Source organism: Cinclus cinclus, chromosome 4 (assembly GCF_963662255.1).
Source record: "Cinclus cinclus chromosome 4, bCinCin1.1, whole genome shotgun sequence".
Classification (NCBI taxonomy): Eukaryota; Metazoa; Chordata; class Aves; order Passeriformes; family Cinclidae; genus Cinclus; species Cinclus cinclus.
In genome coordinates this window covers 9,650,987-9,670,552 of record NC_085049.1, presented here as the reverse complement: position 1 = coordinate 9,670,552, position 19,566 = coordinate 9,650,987, and the positions used below count along the sequence as shown (strand labels likewise).

At 38.4% G+C, this 19,566-nt stretch overlaps 1 protein-coding gene across 1 annotated transcript in view; it reads right to left on the bottom strand.

Annotated features, from left to right (window-relative positions):
• RELN (reelin) overlaps nucleotides 1-19,566 on the bottom strand; it is a 274,215-nt gene that overhangs the window by 151,656 nt on the left and 102,993 nt on the right. The window contains exons 4-6 of the mRNA XM_062490818.1: nucleotides 11,060-11,130; nucleotides 2,037-2,069; nucleotides 304-382 (exon numbers count right to left, since the gene is read on the bottom strand). Coding sequence (XP_062346802.1) covers nucleotides 304-382; nucleotides 2,037-2,069; nucleotides 11,060-11,130 — 183 coding nt within the window. The remainder of the gene's footprint in view (nucleotides 1-303; nucleotides 383-2,036; nucleotides 2,070-11,059; nucleotides 11,131-19,566) is intronic.

Sequence of the window (19,566 nt, the reverse complement as noted above, 5' to 3'; positions counted from 1 at the left end):
TTCTTCTCCTTTTTGATCAAAAGCTGTGTTTTCAGGAAACCAAAATCTTCATTCATAAATATTCATTGAGCTCAGCTCTAGTCCTTCTATTTTTGGATTAGTTAAGAATTTGAAATCAACAAGAATTTGTCACCCACTTCAGTGTGCTTAGAATTTCTTAGTCACTAATTAATAAATTAATTAATAAGCCAAAATATTTAGGTATGAATGAAGCAAACCCACACTTCAGTTTATACTTCATTTCATTCAATAAATACAATGTTTCATTTGCTCAAATGCATATAAAGGAGAGCAGAAACTCACCACATGGTAGGATTCAATTCCTGCTGATGGTAAGAGTCGAAGTCATCTCGTAGGATAATGCTGTCACTGTGCATTTCAGCTGCAAAGAAAACAAAACAGCATATGAAAAAAAAAATCCAGGGCACTCATCCCATGTTTTCTAAATGTTGCTTTACCTAGAGTTAAAGTAATGCATTGTAAAATGCATTTAGGATTTCTAAAGATCTGCTTTTTAAGTTATGCTACGTATGAAAGCCAGAATTTCTTAGTTACAGGGCTTTTTGCTTTTTATGGATCATAGTACCATGAAAAATAAAGAAGTTCCCCCCATCATGAAAGTGTGTTGGCTATGGAAAGATGGAATCATCAAGTACACTCTAAATCTTTTAAGAACTTCTTTTTCAAATTGTTGGTTTGCTGAACGTTCAGAAAAACATCCATCCGAATCCAGATTTTACAAGCATGGGCACAAGAATGGATGAAAAGTCCTAATGAGTGTATTACAGCTCTTATAGTCAGAGATTCATTTTGACAACTGGTAAGCAAAAACCCATGAGCTCATTGGAATTTCTCTGCTGCTATCAGCAGACCTGGCAGTAGAGGTCAGCTTAAGAAGTATAAACTGTGAGTTATGTTATGCAAATATTTCTCAGCACTGTTCTGCAAACTATGGACTCCAATATTCCACCTAGATTTGCTGTCTCATCTATGTATGATGACCAATAAACTCACTTAAAATCTCAAAACTTCGTCACCTATGATTGTGTTAGACAGACCCTTCTCTACAAATACTTCCACTAAATGAACAAATACTTCCACTAAATGAATGAAGTAACTGTCACCTGCTATTTAAAGCGAGGAAGAATACCAGAGTCTGTCCTGGAAGAATGAAGTTGCAGCACAAGGGTTGGTGGGTGCAGGGCTGGAGAGCAGGAGCAGCAGTGTCCTGCTCCAGGATCCACCTTGGAGGAGCACTGGGACAAAATCTTGCTCACAATGACCCTGCTCTGGTATGAGGTGCTGTCCCACACTGAAGGTTGTGGGTAATAACATCAGAGAATAGCTTGGGTTGAAAGGGGCCTTAAAGATCATCTAAATCTAACACCTCTGGCATGGGCAGGAACACCTCCCACTATACCAGATTGCTCAAAATCACATCCAACCTGGCCTTGAACACTTGCAGAGATGGGGCATCCATAGCTTCTCTTGAAACCTATTCTGATTTGAAACCTATTCTGACCACCCTCACAGTAAAGATTTTCTTCCTGACAGCTAATCTAAACCTACTCTCTTTCACTTTAAAGTCCTTTATTCCCCTTCTCCTATTACTACAAGCCCTTGAAAAAATTCCTCTCCAACTTGCTTGTAGCCCCTTTAAGTACTAGAAAGTGCTCTAATGTCTCTCTGAAGCCTTCCCTTCTCCACACAGAACTATCCCAACTCTTCCAGCCTGTTTTCATAGCAGGGCTGTTCCAGCCCTGGGTCTCTCACAAACAGATGCTCTAATACATAACTTAGACCAAAAGGTCTGCAGTATGATATACTCACACTGCAAGGAGTCAAAGGCAATAAAGAGCAATAAAAATCACGACGAAGAAACAACTAATCACAATTAGACATAATTCAATCCGTTTTATATGAATCTCACTTTTATTTGAATTTCTCAGACCTGGTTTTGTGTGACTTTACAGATTTTTTATTATAATAAAGTCAGTGATTCTGAGTTTAAGTAGTAAGAATGACAAATCACCTACCTAGGTGAGGATGTAAGGGAGCTTCTGTTGGGGCTGTGGAAAACAAAGACACACAGTGCATTAATAACTTCTATGAACAGGGCTCAACTGCAGCATTAAAAATCAATTCAGCTTAAAACAAATTGTACAGTGTATGTTCTCTTAAATCAGCTGTTCTGGTAGGTTAATTGTGAAAAATGTGATAGAACCCAAAAGTTACAATAATATGACAACAAAAATAATTATTCTCTAAATTAAAATAAGCATCAAAATAAATGAAAGTCAGTTACTGGTTTTAGAGTAAAGTAAAAAGATCAATTCTAGTCTAGAATTATTAGATATTGTTAAAAATAATTTGGATTAAGAGTTAAGGACCAGCTGAAGGACTGACAAAGAGAGTGGAAATTAGGCTCAACAACAGAAATAGTCTTCGAGAGGCAAAAAATGCCATACTTTGATCTTTCATACTGCACTGAACAACATTTTACTGTGCATATTATTGGGGAATTAATCCAAATATTCCTAGGGCAACAAGTAACAGACTACCTCTGCAAATCATGGTATCAAACACTTAAAGCATGTTTTAGCAGGCAATGCTGAACAATTTCCCAGCAGGTCTCTGCTTCCCAGGAAACACCAAAATGTTGTAAGGACACACTGCATGGGGGGCACATGTGAAATGGCACAAGTTTATTAAATAAACTTCTACCAACACTTTGCAAGAGGAGCCTTGGTGTAGCATTACACAAATGGAACCTGAACGTATCTGAAAGGGCACAGCTACATAAAAATATATGGGGAAGTCCAGAAACTGGTTGCACAGTGTTTTAGATACTCCACGGCAGCTACTACATCCCTAGCCTTGCTGGATCTTAAATCCAAAGTAGGTTACATCTCTTTCATGAAGGCCAAAGGGGTGCAGATAACCAAGCTCCTGGGAAGCAGTTACCTATTTGTCTAACAGTACCTCAGCCATGGATCTGTGTTTCCAGCTGTCTTTTGGACTTTGGTAAAATAAAACCACCAAAAAAATGAGAATTTTTGAAGCCAGGGTTCATTTGGTGTTTCTGTGGTTTTTGTTGGGCACTGACCTAAATTGTAGCAGTACTCCTGATTCCTTCAGCATATTTGCAATAAATTACTGAAGTACTGCAATTTCTGCTGTAACATCTGACAAATTAAAAATAGATTAAAAACAAAAATGAATGCAGCAATCTGTGCAGAGCTCTCACACATAGTCATCTGAATAGAAAGTCCAATACAAATCTCAAGAAATTTGTTTTTCTCTTCCTGCTTAGTCCTTAGACTCTGGGTTTGCAAAGAGGCATGCTATTCTGTAATGAAACTGCAACATTTCATGGAGAGGTAGGTGATGAAGAAGGCTGAGCAGTCAACAAATGAGGCATCTGCAGACCAGAAAAAGATGGCAAGCAACCTGGATTTACCTTAGACAGAAAACTTCACTTTAACAGACTTACCAATTAGAGGAGTGACACATTTTACACCATCCACTAACCATATAAATACATGCATACATGTGTGTACATTTATCTCTCCCCTAACCTTATGTACATATATACATGCTTATGTATAGATACACACACACACATATATATATACACATGTACATGCATACATACATACTTAGGCATATATAGGTGTGCATGTGTGCATATATATTGGGTATGTGTGTGTATATATGCACACAACACTGAAAACCACCACTGTAAACTTCACAGCAGCTGAGAGAAAAGACCTTGTTAAGAATCTGTTGTAGTTTCAGAAATCTGAAATCGTTTATCCTTTTTGTGGCTAACTTGCTCCATTTTTTGTACAAGGAATTCATCCACACTGCTTTGTCTTCCCTAGCAAAAACACCAATAATGACCCTAGAAATGGCCAAGACCTCTCATCATGCTGCTACAAAATCTGGAGAAATACAACTATTGCATGTTAAGCTTGGCACTGTCTCCAGAACAGCGCTGGACTGCATGGGTGAATCCTACAGTGAAAGACTGCATTCGTCCTCTGCAGCCCCAGGGATTGTTTTTCCCTCCATGGGAATGTCTAAATTTCACCAGAAACCTTTTAAAAATTATTTGCACAAAGAAATGGATTGAACTGGATTAACTGAATTATTTCCCAAATTGAGCAACACAAACTGTTCTGTATTTTGCCTGCAGGAAAAGAAGCACATTATGGCATGGGATTTGTAATACTCCTGTTCTAAGAGGCTAGGTTTAATATAAAATCTCTGTCCCTGATGTTCTGAATACACCCTTCCCAGCAGTTCCAGAGAGTACTGAGGGTGAACTGTTGTGAACGCAGGGGTGGCTGAGACCCATCCTGCCAGGACTCACATCATGGGCAGACTCATCAGCTGCCCAGCAAATTTCATTGACCTTTGAAAGTAACTCAAGAGAAGAGAACCTTCTCCGAGGAGAGCAGCTCAGACCTCCAAACGAAAATGAAGGACTGTGTTATCATTCACCCCAGGTTATTTGGCATGGCTCTTTGAAAGAGGAAAGGGCTTTCTGTGGAAAGGGCTCCAGCCAAGTATACATGCAGTCATGAGTGACACTTCCTGAAGTTATTATGCAAAATTTCAGCATTCAGCAAAAAGGCACAGGTACAGCACAAGCTTGGCATCTTTACATTTACAAACTCTTTTGACTTCACCATTATTTAATAAAACTGTTTATGTGATTAAAAAATACAGACTTGAGATCTGAGATTCTTTCCTGAAACAGCTCTTCCACCATATGCATGGTACATTGCAAAACAAAATTGCTTGCCAATAGAATGAAAGGAAGGAAATTGTGCTGGTGCATACTAATGCTACTGATCAATCATTTAAAAATTAGAGGAGGAACTAAGCAAACACTTCATGTCAGACAAAAAGGTTGTTGCTACAAGTACAGACTTTATGTTGGGGAGAGATTATGTTTCCTAAATCTTTACAGGATCTAAGAAGCCCAAGTATTTTTGCCTCAGGTATTGTGATTGTAATTCAAATTCCTGAGCTGAATATGACAAAAGACTGTCAAGGTACCATTTAAGGAGTGATAAACATTTATTCTCTCTATAAATAATTTCTGTATTACATTTTATATTTCATTGCAAAACAGCACTGTGTTGATCTTTAAGTGTTGTATTTAAGGCCAACAAATAATAGAAATTTAAAACATAATACCAAACTAACTGTAGTTGTTTTGAAATATTTTCAGATCTGCCTTTCTAGTCAATTTATAAAACTACTTACTTTAAAATTAGATGGGTTTTCCATAAGCCATACAGTGTAGCTAAAGTCAAATGGAGTTTCTTTGTACAATATGACAAAGCTAAAAGAAATGATACCAGTGCAGAGTAGCTATACAGAGTAAAGATATAAATTTATAATTTAAAAGAAATTATACAATACTTCAGACTGAGAGGGAAAAAGAAAGACCATTTCAGTTCATATTTTAAACCATTATTCAGTTTTTCAGATGTTCCTTAGGCACATGGTTGGATGGTTTTAAATTTAGAGAGTGTTTGTGTGGCTCCAAAATGTATCTTAGCTCGAATGAGGATGTTGTACCTTTTTAAAAAGTAAAGTAAATGAATTTATTATTTGACTTTTAACTAGCAGCCTGGGTATATACAGAGCTTTACAAGAGATGAATTATACCGAGCAAAGAATGGAAGCAGAGCTCAACTGAGGTCACAATCTAAGAGGCATCAGCAAATAAAATATGAGAAAATTTAAGGAAATACAGAGTGCTTGACTTGTCTTACAAGACAATCCCTTTGGCAAGGAAAAGCAGAGCAGAAAGTATGCAATACAAAGTGATTCAGAGAGAGAAAGGCCACAGTCAAACTGGAAGCATGAGAATCTTGAGGAAGCTAATGGGGAATTCCAAAGTCAATGGGGACATTGTGGGCCTCTGTGTCAATGGGATGAGGGAGAATGAAGGCATCTCTTGGAGTAAAAGGTTAAATTTTTCTGTGGATGAAGTAAGGCTACTGAAAGGTTAAGCCAATTTAAATACACCCCTTTTTGGTTAAATTGGAAAGGAGATAAATGTGAAACAAGTAGGAAGGAAATGTCATCTAGAAACTGGAATGTGGTGGTCTTGTCAGTGAAAAAAGAAGAAACAAAATCATTAAACATGGTAATTGCCAAGTGTTAGGTAACACTAGTCCCCATTTATATACAAGAGCAAGCACAAGCCAAAGTAAACACATGTTGCAGAAACACCCATTTGTACTATTGACACCCATATTCCACAGAGTTCTGGGGTCAAGATTGTGTATAGGTATAGATAGAAAATGCAGCATAAGATAATATTCTTAAAACCTACTAAAAAATATACCTTCTTTTTTTTTCTTAGAATCCTGAACTTTGTGGGTTTTTATAATATATAAGGGGAAAGTGAATTACAGAAACACAAATGCTCTCACGCTCCCAGAAAAACACCATGCTTGGAGTTCAATTCATGACAAATCAGGTGTGGAGGTAGGCATCTTCTGTTTTGCAAATTATGAAGTCTAATCTCCTTGTCATTATCAGCCAGATGAAGATAAAAAAAGGAAAGAAATACTTTAATTTAGACTCCCTCCAATACTTTACTGGCAAACAAAGTTGTTATTGAATACTAGAGGTTGAGCATCCCCTAGGAAGAGTCAGTGAGCTGCCCCAGGGCTGTGTTATTCTTGCTGACACATAAACTGAGGAACTTTACACCAGCTCTACACTCCAGTCCTCTGCTCCATAAAATACTGCTCTGAGAGCTTGTAAAATACAAGCCTGAAATCCTGGAATCAGTTTTGCATCTTTTTTTTCAGCACGTTCCTAAATTTTACAAGGTACAAAACACACCGAAAAGGTCTTGCACAAACATTCAGGCAAAAGTTCTCAAATGAAAGAGACTCTGGGCCAGTTCTCAGGATTTGCTTCCCGTATGGAGATAGGTGTCAGACTGTAAAGGGGTCTCTTAAGAAAGGAAACCCAGTCCTATAACCCATGGCACTGAGCACGAGATTGCATATAAATTCTGGGAATAACAAAGAAAGGAATGATATTGCACTAAGAGGGAACAGTTTCCTTCATCTTTTCCATCTCTTAGGTTTTACTGTTCTGAGATTCTCTTCTAGTCAGTCAGAACTAAAATGCACACAAATGTAGTGTAGTCCTTTTTCCAAAGTATGGTGTTACTGATCTGAAGTGACAGTGTACCAGGGAAAAGGCTCCCTTAACTGATACCACCCTACTTGGTGAGGCTGTGCACCACCAGCAACATTTTAATTTTCATGCAGAAATGTTAGAGATCATAACTCTTCTGTGTCCTACAATGCAATGCAGTCAGGTCTGATGTCTTGTCAACTCCATTTTAGCTATGCCATTGTTTACTAATGTAGGATTTTTGTTCTACTCAAGTCAGAAATAAATATGAATCAACATGCACAATTCTAAGTTTGCCTGATTTTCTGTTTATTTTACCCTTACATCAACGAATTAATTATATGGTTAATTACATATATTTTTACTGGCAAGAATATAATCAGCCATTATGATCCTTATTTATCCTTAAAAGTATTTACAAGACATCTAGCTTCTCTTATATAGTTTTTGTTTGGTTGTTTTTTTTTCCTGTTTGTACTAGATTAACTTTTTCTATAACTTTTATGTCTCCTTTCTTCAATATAATTCTCATAAAATTTAAAGCTTACATCAGCCCTCAAACATATCCCTAGATTCCTAAAATGTGTATTATATCATGAACACAGAGCCTTTTAAGCAATTGTTTTCCTTTCTTTGGTGTCTTGCCCTATGGCATAATTTCTTACTCCATTTACATTATACATATGGCATTGCCATCCCTTAACACTACCCTTTATCACTCTCTAATTCTCTTCAAAACACAAAAAATCACTTTCCTTTCAGTGCACAAATTCCATTAACTCTACTAGGATTTATTAATGTACATCTGAGGGTGGACAACCACAGTAAACATGATTTTTGAGATTCCTTGTTACTTTCATATCTTCATGTATTTCCTGTTTACTAGACATGGTACTTCCACATCTTCATGTATATCCTGTTTACTAGATATAAGGAAGTCTGATATCACCTCTAGTGAACATACTTATTAAAAAGATGTCCTGTAATGAATCTGTAAAGATGCCCTGTGGTTTTATTTTTCTCTACTTAATATGTCACATCATTCAATGCACTATTTCAGTATAGCAATGTTGAGGGATAGAAACAGATTATGAAACCTCATTTATGTGAATCTATCTTGCTGTTTTGCATGTATATATTAATATATGATATTTGCATCTAAATAAACTCACTAATTCTTCCTGAAAGAATCCTTTGTTTACGTGAGTGGTGTTGATGAAAATGGAATAAATGAAGTAAGGTCTACTTCAAAGAAAGCCTCTTTTCTTTGAATAGGAAAATTAATTCTAATTGTATAAGGATGATAATAGTATGCAGTGGTTAGAGACTAATGTAATGCACAGTGTGCTGATGAAATAAGAACCAAAAGGCAGAGGAGAGCCTGGCAGGGGTGGGAGCAAGGGCAATGCAGTGGTTGAATATCCAAGCCAAGGCAACTGTGCCTGAGCAAAGAAACCAAGCAGAGAGAAGCCATGGTGAGGATTCAAACATGGGAGAAGAGCCAAGAGAACAACTGAGAAGCTAGCACATCAGTCTTGCAGGGGAACCTGATCACTGCTACAGCTGTCATACACTGTCCACTGCTCACAGAACAGCACCTCTGGGTGATCCTTGCCTAAGCCAAATCTAATGGTTGCAGAGGTACTGCAGTGACAATACATCTTTGGGGATGATAAATTCAGGATGACTTTGGAGTGACTGTGCATAAAGCAAAGAGGATTGCTGGGAATAACATGGCAAACACAAAAGTCATAAGGATGTGGGAGGCTGTGAGAAGTTGGGGAAGCTGAAGGCACTTTGAGGGAGCTGCTGCAGGACATGGCTATCAGTGGCTGGATGGAAGGAAGAGGAAGAAAAAGGATTGTCATGGCTGAGCAGCCAGTGGGACATCTCAGCATCCTTTATTCTCTGCATACAACCAATATCCAAATTCTCTTTTCTCTTTGTTCTGCAGAGTTCCCCTGAACTCAGGGACTGCACACAGTAACATAAGGACTTACTGTTCTAACCAACATAAGTGTTGCTAAAATGTTGATATGAGGTTAGGTTATGCTCCAAAACTGCAGAACTGTAAAGCAGGGAGGGGTGAAAGAATAAAAGTTTCTTTTGTCAGCTCTCCTAAAATCTCAGGGAACAGCATGTCTGAAGAAGGACTGTAGAGAAAAAAATACCAAGGTATTTTCTTCTAGCAGGGAGGAATCTTGTTGCTTTGCCCATATTCTCCTTAACCATGTTGCAAGTTCTGACACTGACAGTCATGTATTTCCATTCAGCTTGCTTGTGCACAGCTTTCACCATCCTGGTCCCAGCCAGATATTTGTCATTGCCATCAATATGACTCCTACTTCCCTCTCCTTTCCTTACCTGCTCTGGCTACCCCAGACTGCCTTTGGCTGTGCTGTGCAGTTATACCTTGGTGAATTTAATCTGTTTATGAGGGTTTTCATGCTGATTTTATGCTGATTACTCTGCATATTCATTTTTCCACTCTTGACTCACATCCATCCATCAAGCAGCCTGTGTGAGATATCCTCCCCATCCTCCTCAGCACATCCCAAATGCTGATCCTGCCAACTCTTCTGTTCCAGATCCCCGTACACCATACTATATTTCCACACCCCCACTACAGGTGCACACTTACCTCCTGTTAATTTCTCCAGATGTTCTTCCTTCTCCCCCAGCAAAAACTTGGCTGGCCCAATTACTTTCCATCCAGATCACCACAATGCTCCCTTCTCATTGCCAGCACTGTGCTACATATTTCTAATTCCTCCAAGGTATACCAAACATCCTAGCCTGCTAGCTGGCATTTTTTCACCTCTCTGAATCCTTCTTCCTACTTCCACTGAACTACAACAAAAGTGAAAATTTGAATATTGAAATTGAAAGTTGAAATATTTTTCCCTCATTATCACAAAAATACTATTGATACCTTACATGAATAACTCAATTTATGCTCCCGAAATAATGTTCAACACCTTTTTATTGCAAAAGCTGTATTCCCAAACTCATAGGAAAAAAACCAAAAGCAACCAAACCAACCTTATAGCTCTAATGGCCCCAAGAGATGTGTTATATGAGATTTTCACTTGTGTGTTAATATGACAACACATTTCCCATTTTAAAATCTTTATTTTAAATCATTTGGTTCATGTTTCATTGTTTCTTTTCACATTGAAATATCACTGGAATTTTGCTGATATGACTAGAAATTTCTTTCTCTCCTGTACCAAAAATGATGGATACTTTCTCTACTTCTCACTGTCTTAATGAAACAGGTTCAAAGCAAAGTACTATTTGTAGACAACAGATGACAACAGTACATTTATTTTTTAGGTTATTCATCAAAAGGGTAAGTTGTGAAAACATTTAGATTTTTAAAGTTTGTGTAAGTCAAACATTTTGTTTAGCTATAAAAATGATCAAATGTTGTATGTGACAGGCAACAATTCAATGGCCTACTTTCATAAAATGGAAAGGCAGATTTTTCACAAGGACATGTGTGATCTGGATAGTAAACAAAGGTTTTGCTGCAGCCATATTGCTTAATTAATAAATTAAAAATTAATACAGTGAGGGTTCAAACTCCACTTGTGGTTCTGTCAGAAAAGAAATGTTGGCTATTACAGGCTGATTTCAGGTATGTGCATAATGCTACTGAAAGTTTTGTATATTCCCCAACCCGTTGCAGAGAGGAAAAGTAGGATTCCTGGATAGATAATGGCAAGTATGAAGCCAAAGAAACTCAGTTTCAAAAACGTAAATAAGATCCTGATATGAGGTTTTCTACAGAATAGCTTGCACGAAGAATAACATTGACATGCAGGTACAGTGAAAAATCACATTTTCAAGATATGTTTAGAATTAAGGTGACTCTTACCTCCCTGTTCACACAGTTGTTGTGCTAAGGCATCCTTGAATATAACTTGGCCCCTATGAGTAGCTGTAGCCCTGTGAACATAAAAAAAGACAACAATAAATAATATAAACTTATTTATACATGTATATGCATATTTTTATGCATCACTGATCAAATCAGAAGTCCCATTCTGCTTTCTTTTTGCGTTCTTCTTTGTAGTCTTCTAAATGTATAGAATAATTATCAGTGATTGTTTTGTGCATAGCAAAAGAAAATTCCTAAACTAAAATGGCTGGGTTGGTAATAAAAATCACTGGTAATAAAAATCATAATGAAGGACATGCTATAGATTTTTGACATATACCTGTAGCTGCACACAGAGTTTCTATATTTGAGACCTCAAAAGTTTTGTCTAAAGAATAATTAATTCCCATTAGTGACCCACAGCTAGAAGACCTCTAATGTACCAAAACCATAAGTCATTCTGTTTCCTCATGATCAGGTAGAAATATAATGCAATGTGATTTTTCTCTTACAGAGCTCTCATGCTAGCAGTAATCATTTTACTTTCTTTCCAGTTGCTCATTTAATCCCTCTTTTCCAAATGCAACATCAGTTTTTTCTCAGAGATTTCAAAAGCTTTCAGTATTTGCAAGTGTTGTATTTGAAGTCTGATTTCTTTCAGCCAAAGTTCTTCCAATATCTGTCTAGACTCACATGCACTCTTCATACACGTTATTTAGCCTTTAATTAATATTAATGGGCTCAGTATAGATCCATGAGAAGTCTTGAAACAGCCTCTCAGTTCAACAGTAAGATGTTGAAATCTGCTTTATGAGTGCAGTTTCTCAGCCAGCAGTGTGCCCTCTCTAATGGATCGTGCCTAACTAGCTTATCAAACGTCAGCAAAGACCAGAAAGGAAAGGTGTGAAAATGAAAATCAAAATACATTATAATGTTCTTGGCTACTAGGCCAGTTACACGGGAAAGGGTGAATAAAAGTAACACATCTAATACTAAATTTTTTGTATGCAGTGGATCCTTAGGGTAAAACCCATCTTCAAACTATCAGAGTAAAAATAGGAGTAAATGAAAGCTCCTCTGGGATCTACTTTTCTTTCTGTACATGCACACCAATGTGTGTGTCCTGAAATGCAAAACTATGCTCACCTGATGCTCCTAGGGCTTTTAGACATTCTCTTCCTCTGCCTAAGGAAGTAGACCTATATTGTCTTTTCCACCTTGGACTTTCAGAAGCAGATGTAAAGCTGGAGCCTTGCCTCACCTGACAATGACAGTATTTTGGCCACAGTCCCGAGATCACATTACCAGTGTGAGGTTTTGGTTGCACTCCCTACCATGTGCCCCATTGAAACTATTTTAGGATTTTCGGTACCTTCATAAAACAGCAGAATTTCATGGCATAATTCTACATTAGCATTTCTAGATCTGCAGACAAGACCAGTCACCATACAGAGTAAAATAAAAAGAAATACACTGCTCCAGCACATAAAGGCAAGAGAGCTGAGGCTTTAAGTGCCATTTACAAATATGAATTAAAGCTTTTATTTAAGCTCTGTTGTTATTAATATGCATGAAACTATGATCGTTGCATACACTTCTGCAATTTACCACACAGGTGTATTCAGTCATGAAAGTCAGAACTGGACCAAACAATCTCCAAAATCAAACATGGGCCCAGATTTCTTCAGAAGGACAGGATACTGGATATTCAGCTTCCTCTGGCAACTGAAATGGCAGGGCATCCCAGAGCCAGCTTTGTGGCCAATGCAGCACCAACAGACACGTTTTGCATGCGTGTTTCAGTGTGGGAATTTCATGTATTGAGCTTCCCTGGCTCAACATACAAGAAAAAGCCATACCTAAGGTGCAGAAGGTATTTTGTACAACAGTTCTATCCTCCAAGCTCTTAGGGACTGAATGTCTGTCGGAGAGGACTCTTTGCAGACAGTGAGAAAGAAAACTTTTATTAGAGGTGGACCAGGACTTCAGGGATGCTGTTTATGCGACAGCCCAGGATACAATTCAGAATGTACACAACGATGGCAACCAGAGCATTCCTTTATGAGGCAGAGAAGAACAAACTCTTGGAGCACAAGCCACATGCAGAGGAGAACTCCAGTATGTGTCTAAATGCAAACAAATACCAAGTAATACCAATAATACCAAACTGTACTGCTTGCTGGATCTCTGCATGCATGTGAGAAAAAGGGGATTTGGGCAGAGAGCCAGCAACCAGTTGAATGATCAGCATCTTTCTGTGTCTGTCATCCTCTGCTTGATAATGCAGACTAGGAGCCAATTATTGCTGTTCCATAGCAGGAGTGATCTGCACCCTGGGGACAGGAGGGGCACTGCTTGCTGCAGCGTGTGCTCCCATCAGATTTGTCTTGCCATGGGCGTAAGCGCTGACAGCGCAGCTTCAGAGGCTTGCTAAGGGTGTTGCTGCTGCCACTTCACCATTATTAGCTGCTCCATTTTCTCTGTATTTATGCTTTATTAATGGAGCAAATGAAAATAATGCAGCACAATTATGCAGGAACTGAGCTACTTCTAGAAAGAAGTTCAAAATACACTTTTTCTGTAGTGAACTTTCTTTGCTGGTGATGCTCCTACCTTCACAGATTAGGATTCTTTTCTTATAAAGACATGTAACATATCCAAACTCATTTCAATTCCTATATTCACACTCCAGTCTAAAAACTACATAATATTTATGATAATTATTACAAAAAAAATACTGACAATGCCTGAAAGAGACTCTACTAAAGAAAGAAAATTGTTCAACTATTAACTCTGGGGTTTTGCTTTTGTGACATATATATATATATATATATATATATATATCTATATATATCCAGTAACTGAATGTTGTGCTTTTTAGAAAAGTTCTATGCTGTCTTAAATGTAGTTATGTATTGCTTAGAGGAAGGGCATTTACTAACTACTGTTTGATGTTACTCCACACCAGTTCCACTCTGACTAAATTGTCTGCTATTTATTCCCAGCTAAAGGGCAAGAGACTAATCAGATCTAATGTGTCAGTCAGCCAAAAGGCAAGATGCATGTTCCATATGTCCCCAGAGATAATTCCAAGTAGGAATTAATCTTTCCAAAGGGATGAGAAATAGAAGAAAAATGGGAGAGAACAGGAACATCCTGACATGATAAGTGAGAGCTTTGAAAGAAAAACAACTTAGAGGTAATAAGGTTCCTCTTTATATTAACCTCACTCTTCCATTAGCCTAGATGTATTTGTGTGCTTGGGGCTATGCAAGAGGGGATGAACTGCTTACAGAGGAATAAAGAGGTCTGAACACAAAAAGGCTACATCAGGAGCCAAGGCTCACTAGCAGTTCAAGGCATTGCTAACCCCATACTTCAAGTACATCAATTTTAAAAAGAATTTTCCTTTCTATGCCACGACTATTTGAGATGAAATCAGATGACAATAAGGACTTCCAGATTATCTGTCACTGAAAATAAAAAAAAAGAAAAAGACTTACTGATTCTCTACTTAAACTATTTATAATCCACATCACCTGTGAAACAGGGCTTGAAGTGCCACCCTGCCCAAGTGCCAACAAGCTGAAAAACACTTTTCAAGTGCAGCACTACCAGCTCCTCTGAACACAGCCTCAGTAGTATCAGCTTGTCTCCTGTGTGATGACACAAGTCATTCCAGCTGATCTGAGAGGAACAAACCCAGAGACACTTCCACATGATAGAGAGTCCTCCGTGCTGCCTGCTGTTGGCTGGAGGCTGAGCTGTGCATCCAAGAGCAGAGTGCCTGGCCTGGGCCGTGCCCTGGAGCTCTGACACGCTCTGGGCTTCACAGGCTCGGTGCTCCTTCTGCCCTTACACAGATGCTTGGCACCTTTCCCTGGTGAGGGAAGGCACTGGGACAAATTCATGTAGAAGAGGCTTCAAAAAGTCTCAGGTGCCCTACAGCAAAATACCTTATCTCATGATGCACCAAAAAGGGTTTTCTACAGGATCAAAGAAAAGGAAGCTATTTCTTACCTGCACTAGCAGAGTGTAACCTTCTCCTGGCTACTAATGGTTAGTGGCTGCTTCTACTCGAGGACATTCAAGGTGACATCCATGACAGTGGCGCCAGGAAAATCAGTGAGGGAATATATGAAACTGAGATTGGCCTTCCCCAGCCCCACAGTGGTGTCCCCCAAAATCAGTCTGATGCCAGCAGAGACTGCATTGCCTCCCCACCACTGAGGAGGACACAGCTGATGCTGGGCAAGTTACGAGCCTGGGTTGAAGCAGAAAATAATGCATAGCCAATGATTGCTGTTGGCATTTTGTGTTGAAGTATCTCCTAGCTCACATCAGTTTCACGTGGATTGCTAACATGCTCTTGTTAACAGGTTGCATTTTAAAGAGAGTGTTTTGGCTCAGGAGAGCACAGGCAGGAGGCTGTGTGGGACTGACCCCTGTGTGCTGCCTCTGCTGCCTGGCTCTGCCAGCTCCATCTGTGGAAAGGATGCACAGCCACGCTGCCCAGAGGTGGATAGTTGCCCTCCTTATGCAAATGAATGGGTTGATTTCTAATGCATTGTTAAATTTGCATGATCTTCTCTGTAGGATTGTCTCGTTTAACCCACCATCTTAAAGAAATATATCCTCCTCCAATACTACCTGATTAAGGGATCTCTGAATAAAATAACATGAAAGCACGATGGAGAAGAGGTCTTCTGTAACATGGGGCTGTGTTGGGCACAGCCTTTCATGGTGGGAGTGTAAACCATTTTCTTCCAGTGTCCTGCAAAGGTGGATTATTGACCATTTACTGTGTGTGGAAGGAGGTGAGGTCAGGCTGGGGTGCATTTTGGATTGTGTTTCCTACCAGGGCTGGAACCTTCAGAGACTATTTCTTTCAAGAGCAGTCAAACCAACATGTTAAACCTGACTGGGAGATGGTGCTGGGGCCAGTAGGGAAAATGCACAGAGCACTCGTGGCTGCTGATCCAGAAGGCACTTGGGTGGGAGGCTTCCATCTACTGATTAAATGCCTCCAAGTTGTTATTTCAGTTTTCACTTGACATGCAAGTGCAGTCTAATTAAAGCAGCAGAAATGAGATCTGTGTGTTCTGAAATACACATTTTGACTCTGCTTTTCTCTCCCTGTCCCCAATGGTTTCCTCACTGAGATGTTATAGAGAAAGTCATCTGTCCTGACCATATTCAGCTGAAATTGTCAGGGAAATCTGGCAAGTAAGATGCAATTACTTATGTAGACATTTGTTCAGGAGACTGGAATTAGCACACTTGCTCTAAAAACCTCAATCTGAGGTGAAAATTCTTCAGGGAGAAAGGACTAAAATGGCCAGCAAAAGCCAGGGTGTATGCTAGAGGGCAAAGAACAATCATTCCATTTGGGGCAACTGTCCTGAGCTGAAGTTTGTGGTTCACATGAATAAATTATGCTTATAACTTACTTCATGGGTGTGCCTTCACACAGGGTGAAATGCAAGGGGAACAAGTGCAATCTGGCTTTGTCTTTTGTCTCAGAATTTATCTCTGGGGACTCCACATGTGGGGAAAAGGACTCAACCTAAAGGCTGATTAAAGACTGATTTAATAAACATTTAAGGACTGACTTTGAACAAGATTTGAAGAAAACAAAAACTCTCAAATAGAAAATAAATGAGAAGCACCTACAGAAATTTTGTTCCAGTACTTGAAGGGAATGATGGAGAGGGACTTCTTACAAGAGCAAGTGGCAAAAGGACAAGAGGGAATGACTTGAGACTGAGAGGGGGCAGGTATAAAATAGATATTAGGAAAAAAAATCTAAATTTACTGTGGGAGTGGTGAGGCACTGGAACAGGCAGGCCTTTCTGATTCTATTCTAGATTTTGTAATTATGATCCATACTATAGAGGATGGATCTAAGACTATGACACTGGAAATGGAGGGGTGCACAGGCACCTCCAGCCCCTACACATTACAACTTATAAGAATCTTTTTTTGTTTTCCTAAAGAACATGAAACTTTTGTTTGGTTACAAGGTGCATGTACAAAAGATGGATACAACATAAAAAGGTATATATCTTATAAAAGAGGCAAAAAGTAAGACTTACCATTTAAAACCATATATAAACACTTTCATTTTCCTTTCTCTTCTGTCTCAAAGAATAAAAAATATGTGGGTTGTTTAAAATTCTGTCTAGTTTTATGTGACTGGAATGATGAGAGCTTCTTGCTAACTCGAAGCATATTAGGACAATACTTTCTTCTCAGCTACAGGAAATCCAGCATTTTCATTAGTATTTTGCATTGTGTGATTAAAAAGGAAAGCAAATTCTATTTTTTTCCATACTTGGAATAAAGGGTTATTGCAGTGGCATCTGCCAAGCAGAGAGCTCATATAAATAATAGAACAAGCATCCATTGTCTCTCCACTGTCACAGTGCCAACAACTAGGTCCCTATTTTCCACCTTTTTCAGTCTTTGGGAGGAGACTCTCTCTTTGTTTCAGGTTTTGAAATCTATTGCACTTGATTATTCAGTGAAACATCAATTGGATGAATTTCAGGTTTTTAATGTATTGTATATTTATAAGTATTTGAAATCTATATTTAACCCTAAGCTAATGAATATATTACATCTTTTGGTATTAAAAAATACTGCTTTCCCTAATTTTTTCTTATGTCATCTATTAAAGCTTATATTCAATGAAGATGTTATTAAATCACCTAAATTATCCTTCAAGAACAACAAAACCTTTGTCTTTTCCAGTATGAAAAGAAGAAATGTTGCAGTTACCGCAGATTTTAAAATTCTTGAAATCTCTAAATTAACACAGAGGTATTAAGTAAATGGACTTGCAGTCAATGCATTCTTCTACCACGACCCTTTTATTAACAAAATGTACTAATTAAGTCTGGCAGTGCTGATCAGCTGGGGGGAGTTCAGCAGAGGCCACAGAGATGGTGTGGGCTGGAGCACACACTCTGTGAGGAGAAACAGAGCAGGGCTCATTGAGTCTGCAGAAGAGATGATTTTGGGGGACATGGCAGCAACCAAAGGAACTTGTGCAGTTCCTCTCCATCATGGCTGTATATTAAAACCAGACTGGGTTAAAGTCCTGAGCAACCTGGCCGTCCTTTGAGCAGGATTTTGGACTAAAGAACTCCTGAGAACCCTTCCAGTCTTCATTTAATTTCAGAACCATCATTCTAAGGTTTTGCATATCTGGTAAAAGCAAAGAAATGAAAGCAAGGTTTGCATCTAATCCGGTTACTCATCACTTGAGGATTGATTTTCACAGAACAAAAGAATTAACCAGTTTATTATGTTTAAGACTTTGCATAAATATCTGTGATATTGATTCTCCCTAATCATGAGTTTATAGTTGGGTATCTCAGAGTATCCAACCAGAAGTGACAAAAGTTTTACACGATCCCAGAAAACCAGGAGTTTAAAGGTAGTTGATGCTCTGGGGTTTTCTGATGAGATACATTTTTAAATCTCATGATAAATAACATACTCAGCTAACACAGCAAAAAACTTAATTTTAATTTAAAATTTAGAAGAAAAATCTGAAACAGCATTTGAGATGCTGGGATAAAAACAACATTAGTTTCAGAAGATCCTAAATAATGGAAAAAAAGGATGATTTTAATGCCACATTTTCAGTTCACTGCTCTCATGCCATCTGCACTCACTATCCATTTCCTAGTAATGGTTTCTCCAGTCTGTCCTATCCTGATTTAGCTGCCCACAGCTTCCAAAGGACATTGCCACTAGCTGTGGATGAACTGCACCACATAAAAAACTGGAACCTTTATAACCCCCACAAAGAAATCTCCAATAGCCAAATTAATTCTCTTTCTTAAAAACAACTAATTTCAATATTAACTACAGATATGTAACTGGTGCTTCCACAATGTGCAAGTCAGCTTGCAAGGGAAGGATAAAACCTGCCTCTTCGGTCTAATGCTAAAAAAAATACACCAAAAATCAAAATTTCCATGGACCACACCCCACAGCACATGGGGCAGGTTTCCCTTCCTAAAGCTTCACCAAATTCTGAAATATTACATTCCTTGTCCAATACTTCTTTGCACTCTTCTCACTCTTCTAAGTGTTTTCAGAGGGCTGAAAAACAAATGAAACATGGTAATCTTTCACAGACTGATTAAAATCAAACTAAGAGAGAGCCTGATACACTTGTTAGTGAAGAATTGTTATTCTTGCTGTGAATATGGTGAACCTCTGGGAAAAAAAAATGCAGGGTCACTAAACATAAAAAGGACAGTTATTTCTCCTGCATGTTTTTTAATTTTCATCCAGATTTATGAATTGGAAGAAAGCACATATCCCTGAAGACCATACTAGCTTACAAATAGAAATAGGCAGGTGAAATATAGCCTTAGGAGAATAATTAATTCCATCAGCCACTGAAAATAAAGAAAAATCTGTGAAGTATCACAGCACTCCAGACAAAAGAAGCAGGTGGAATGGCATCATGTACACAGCATAAACTG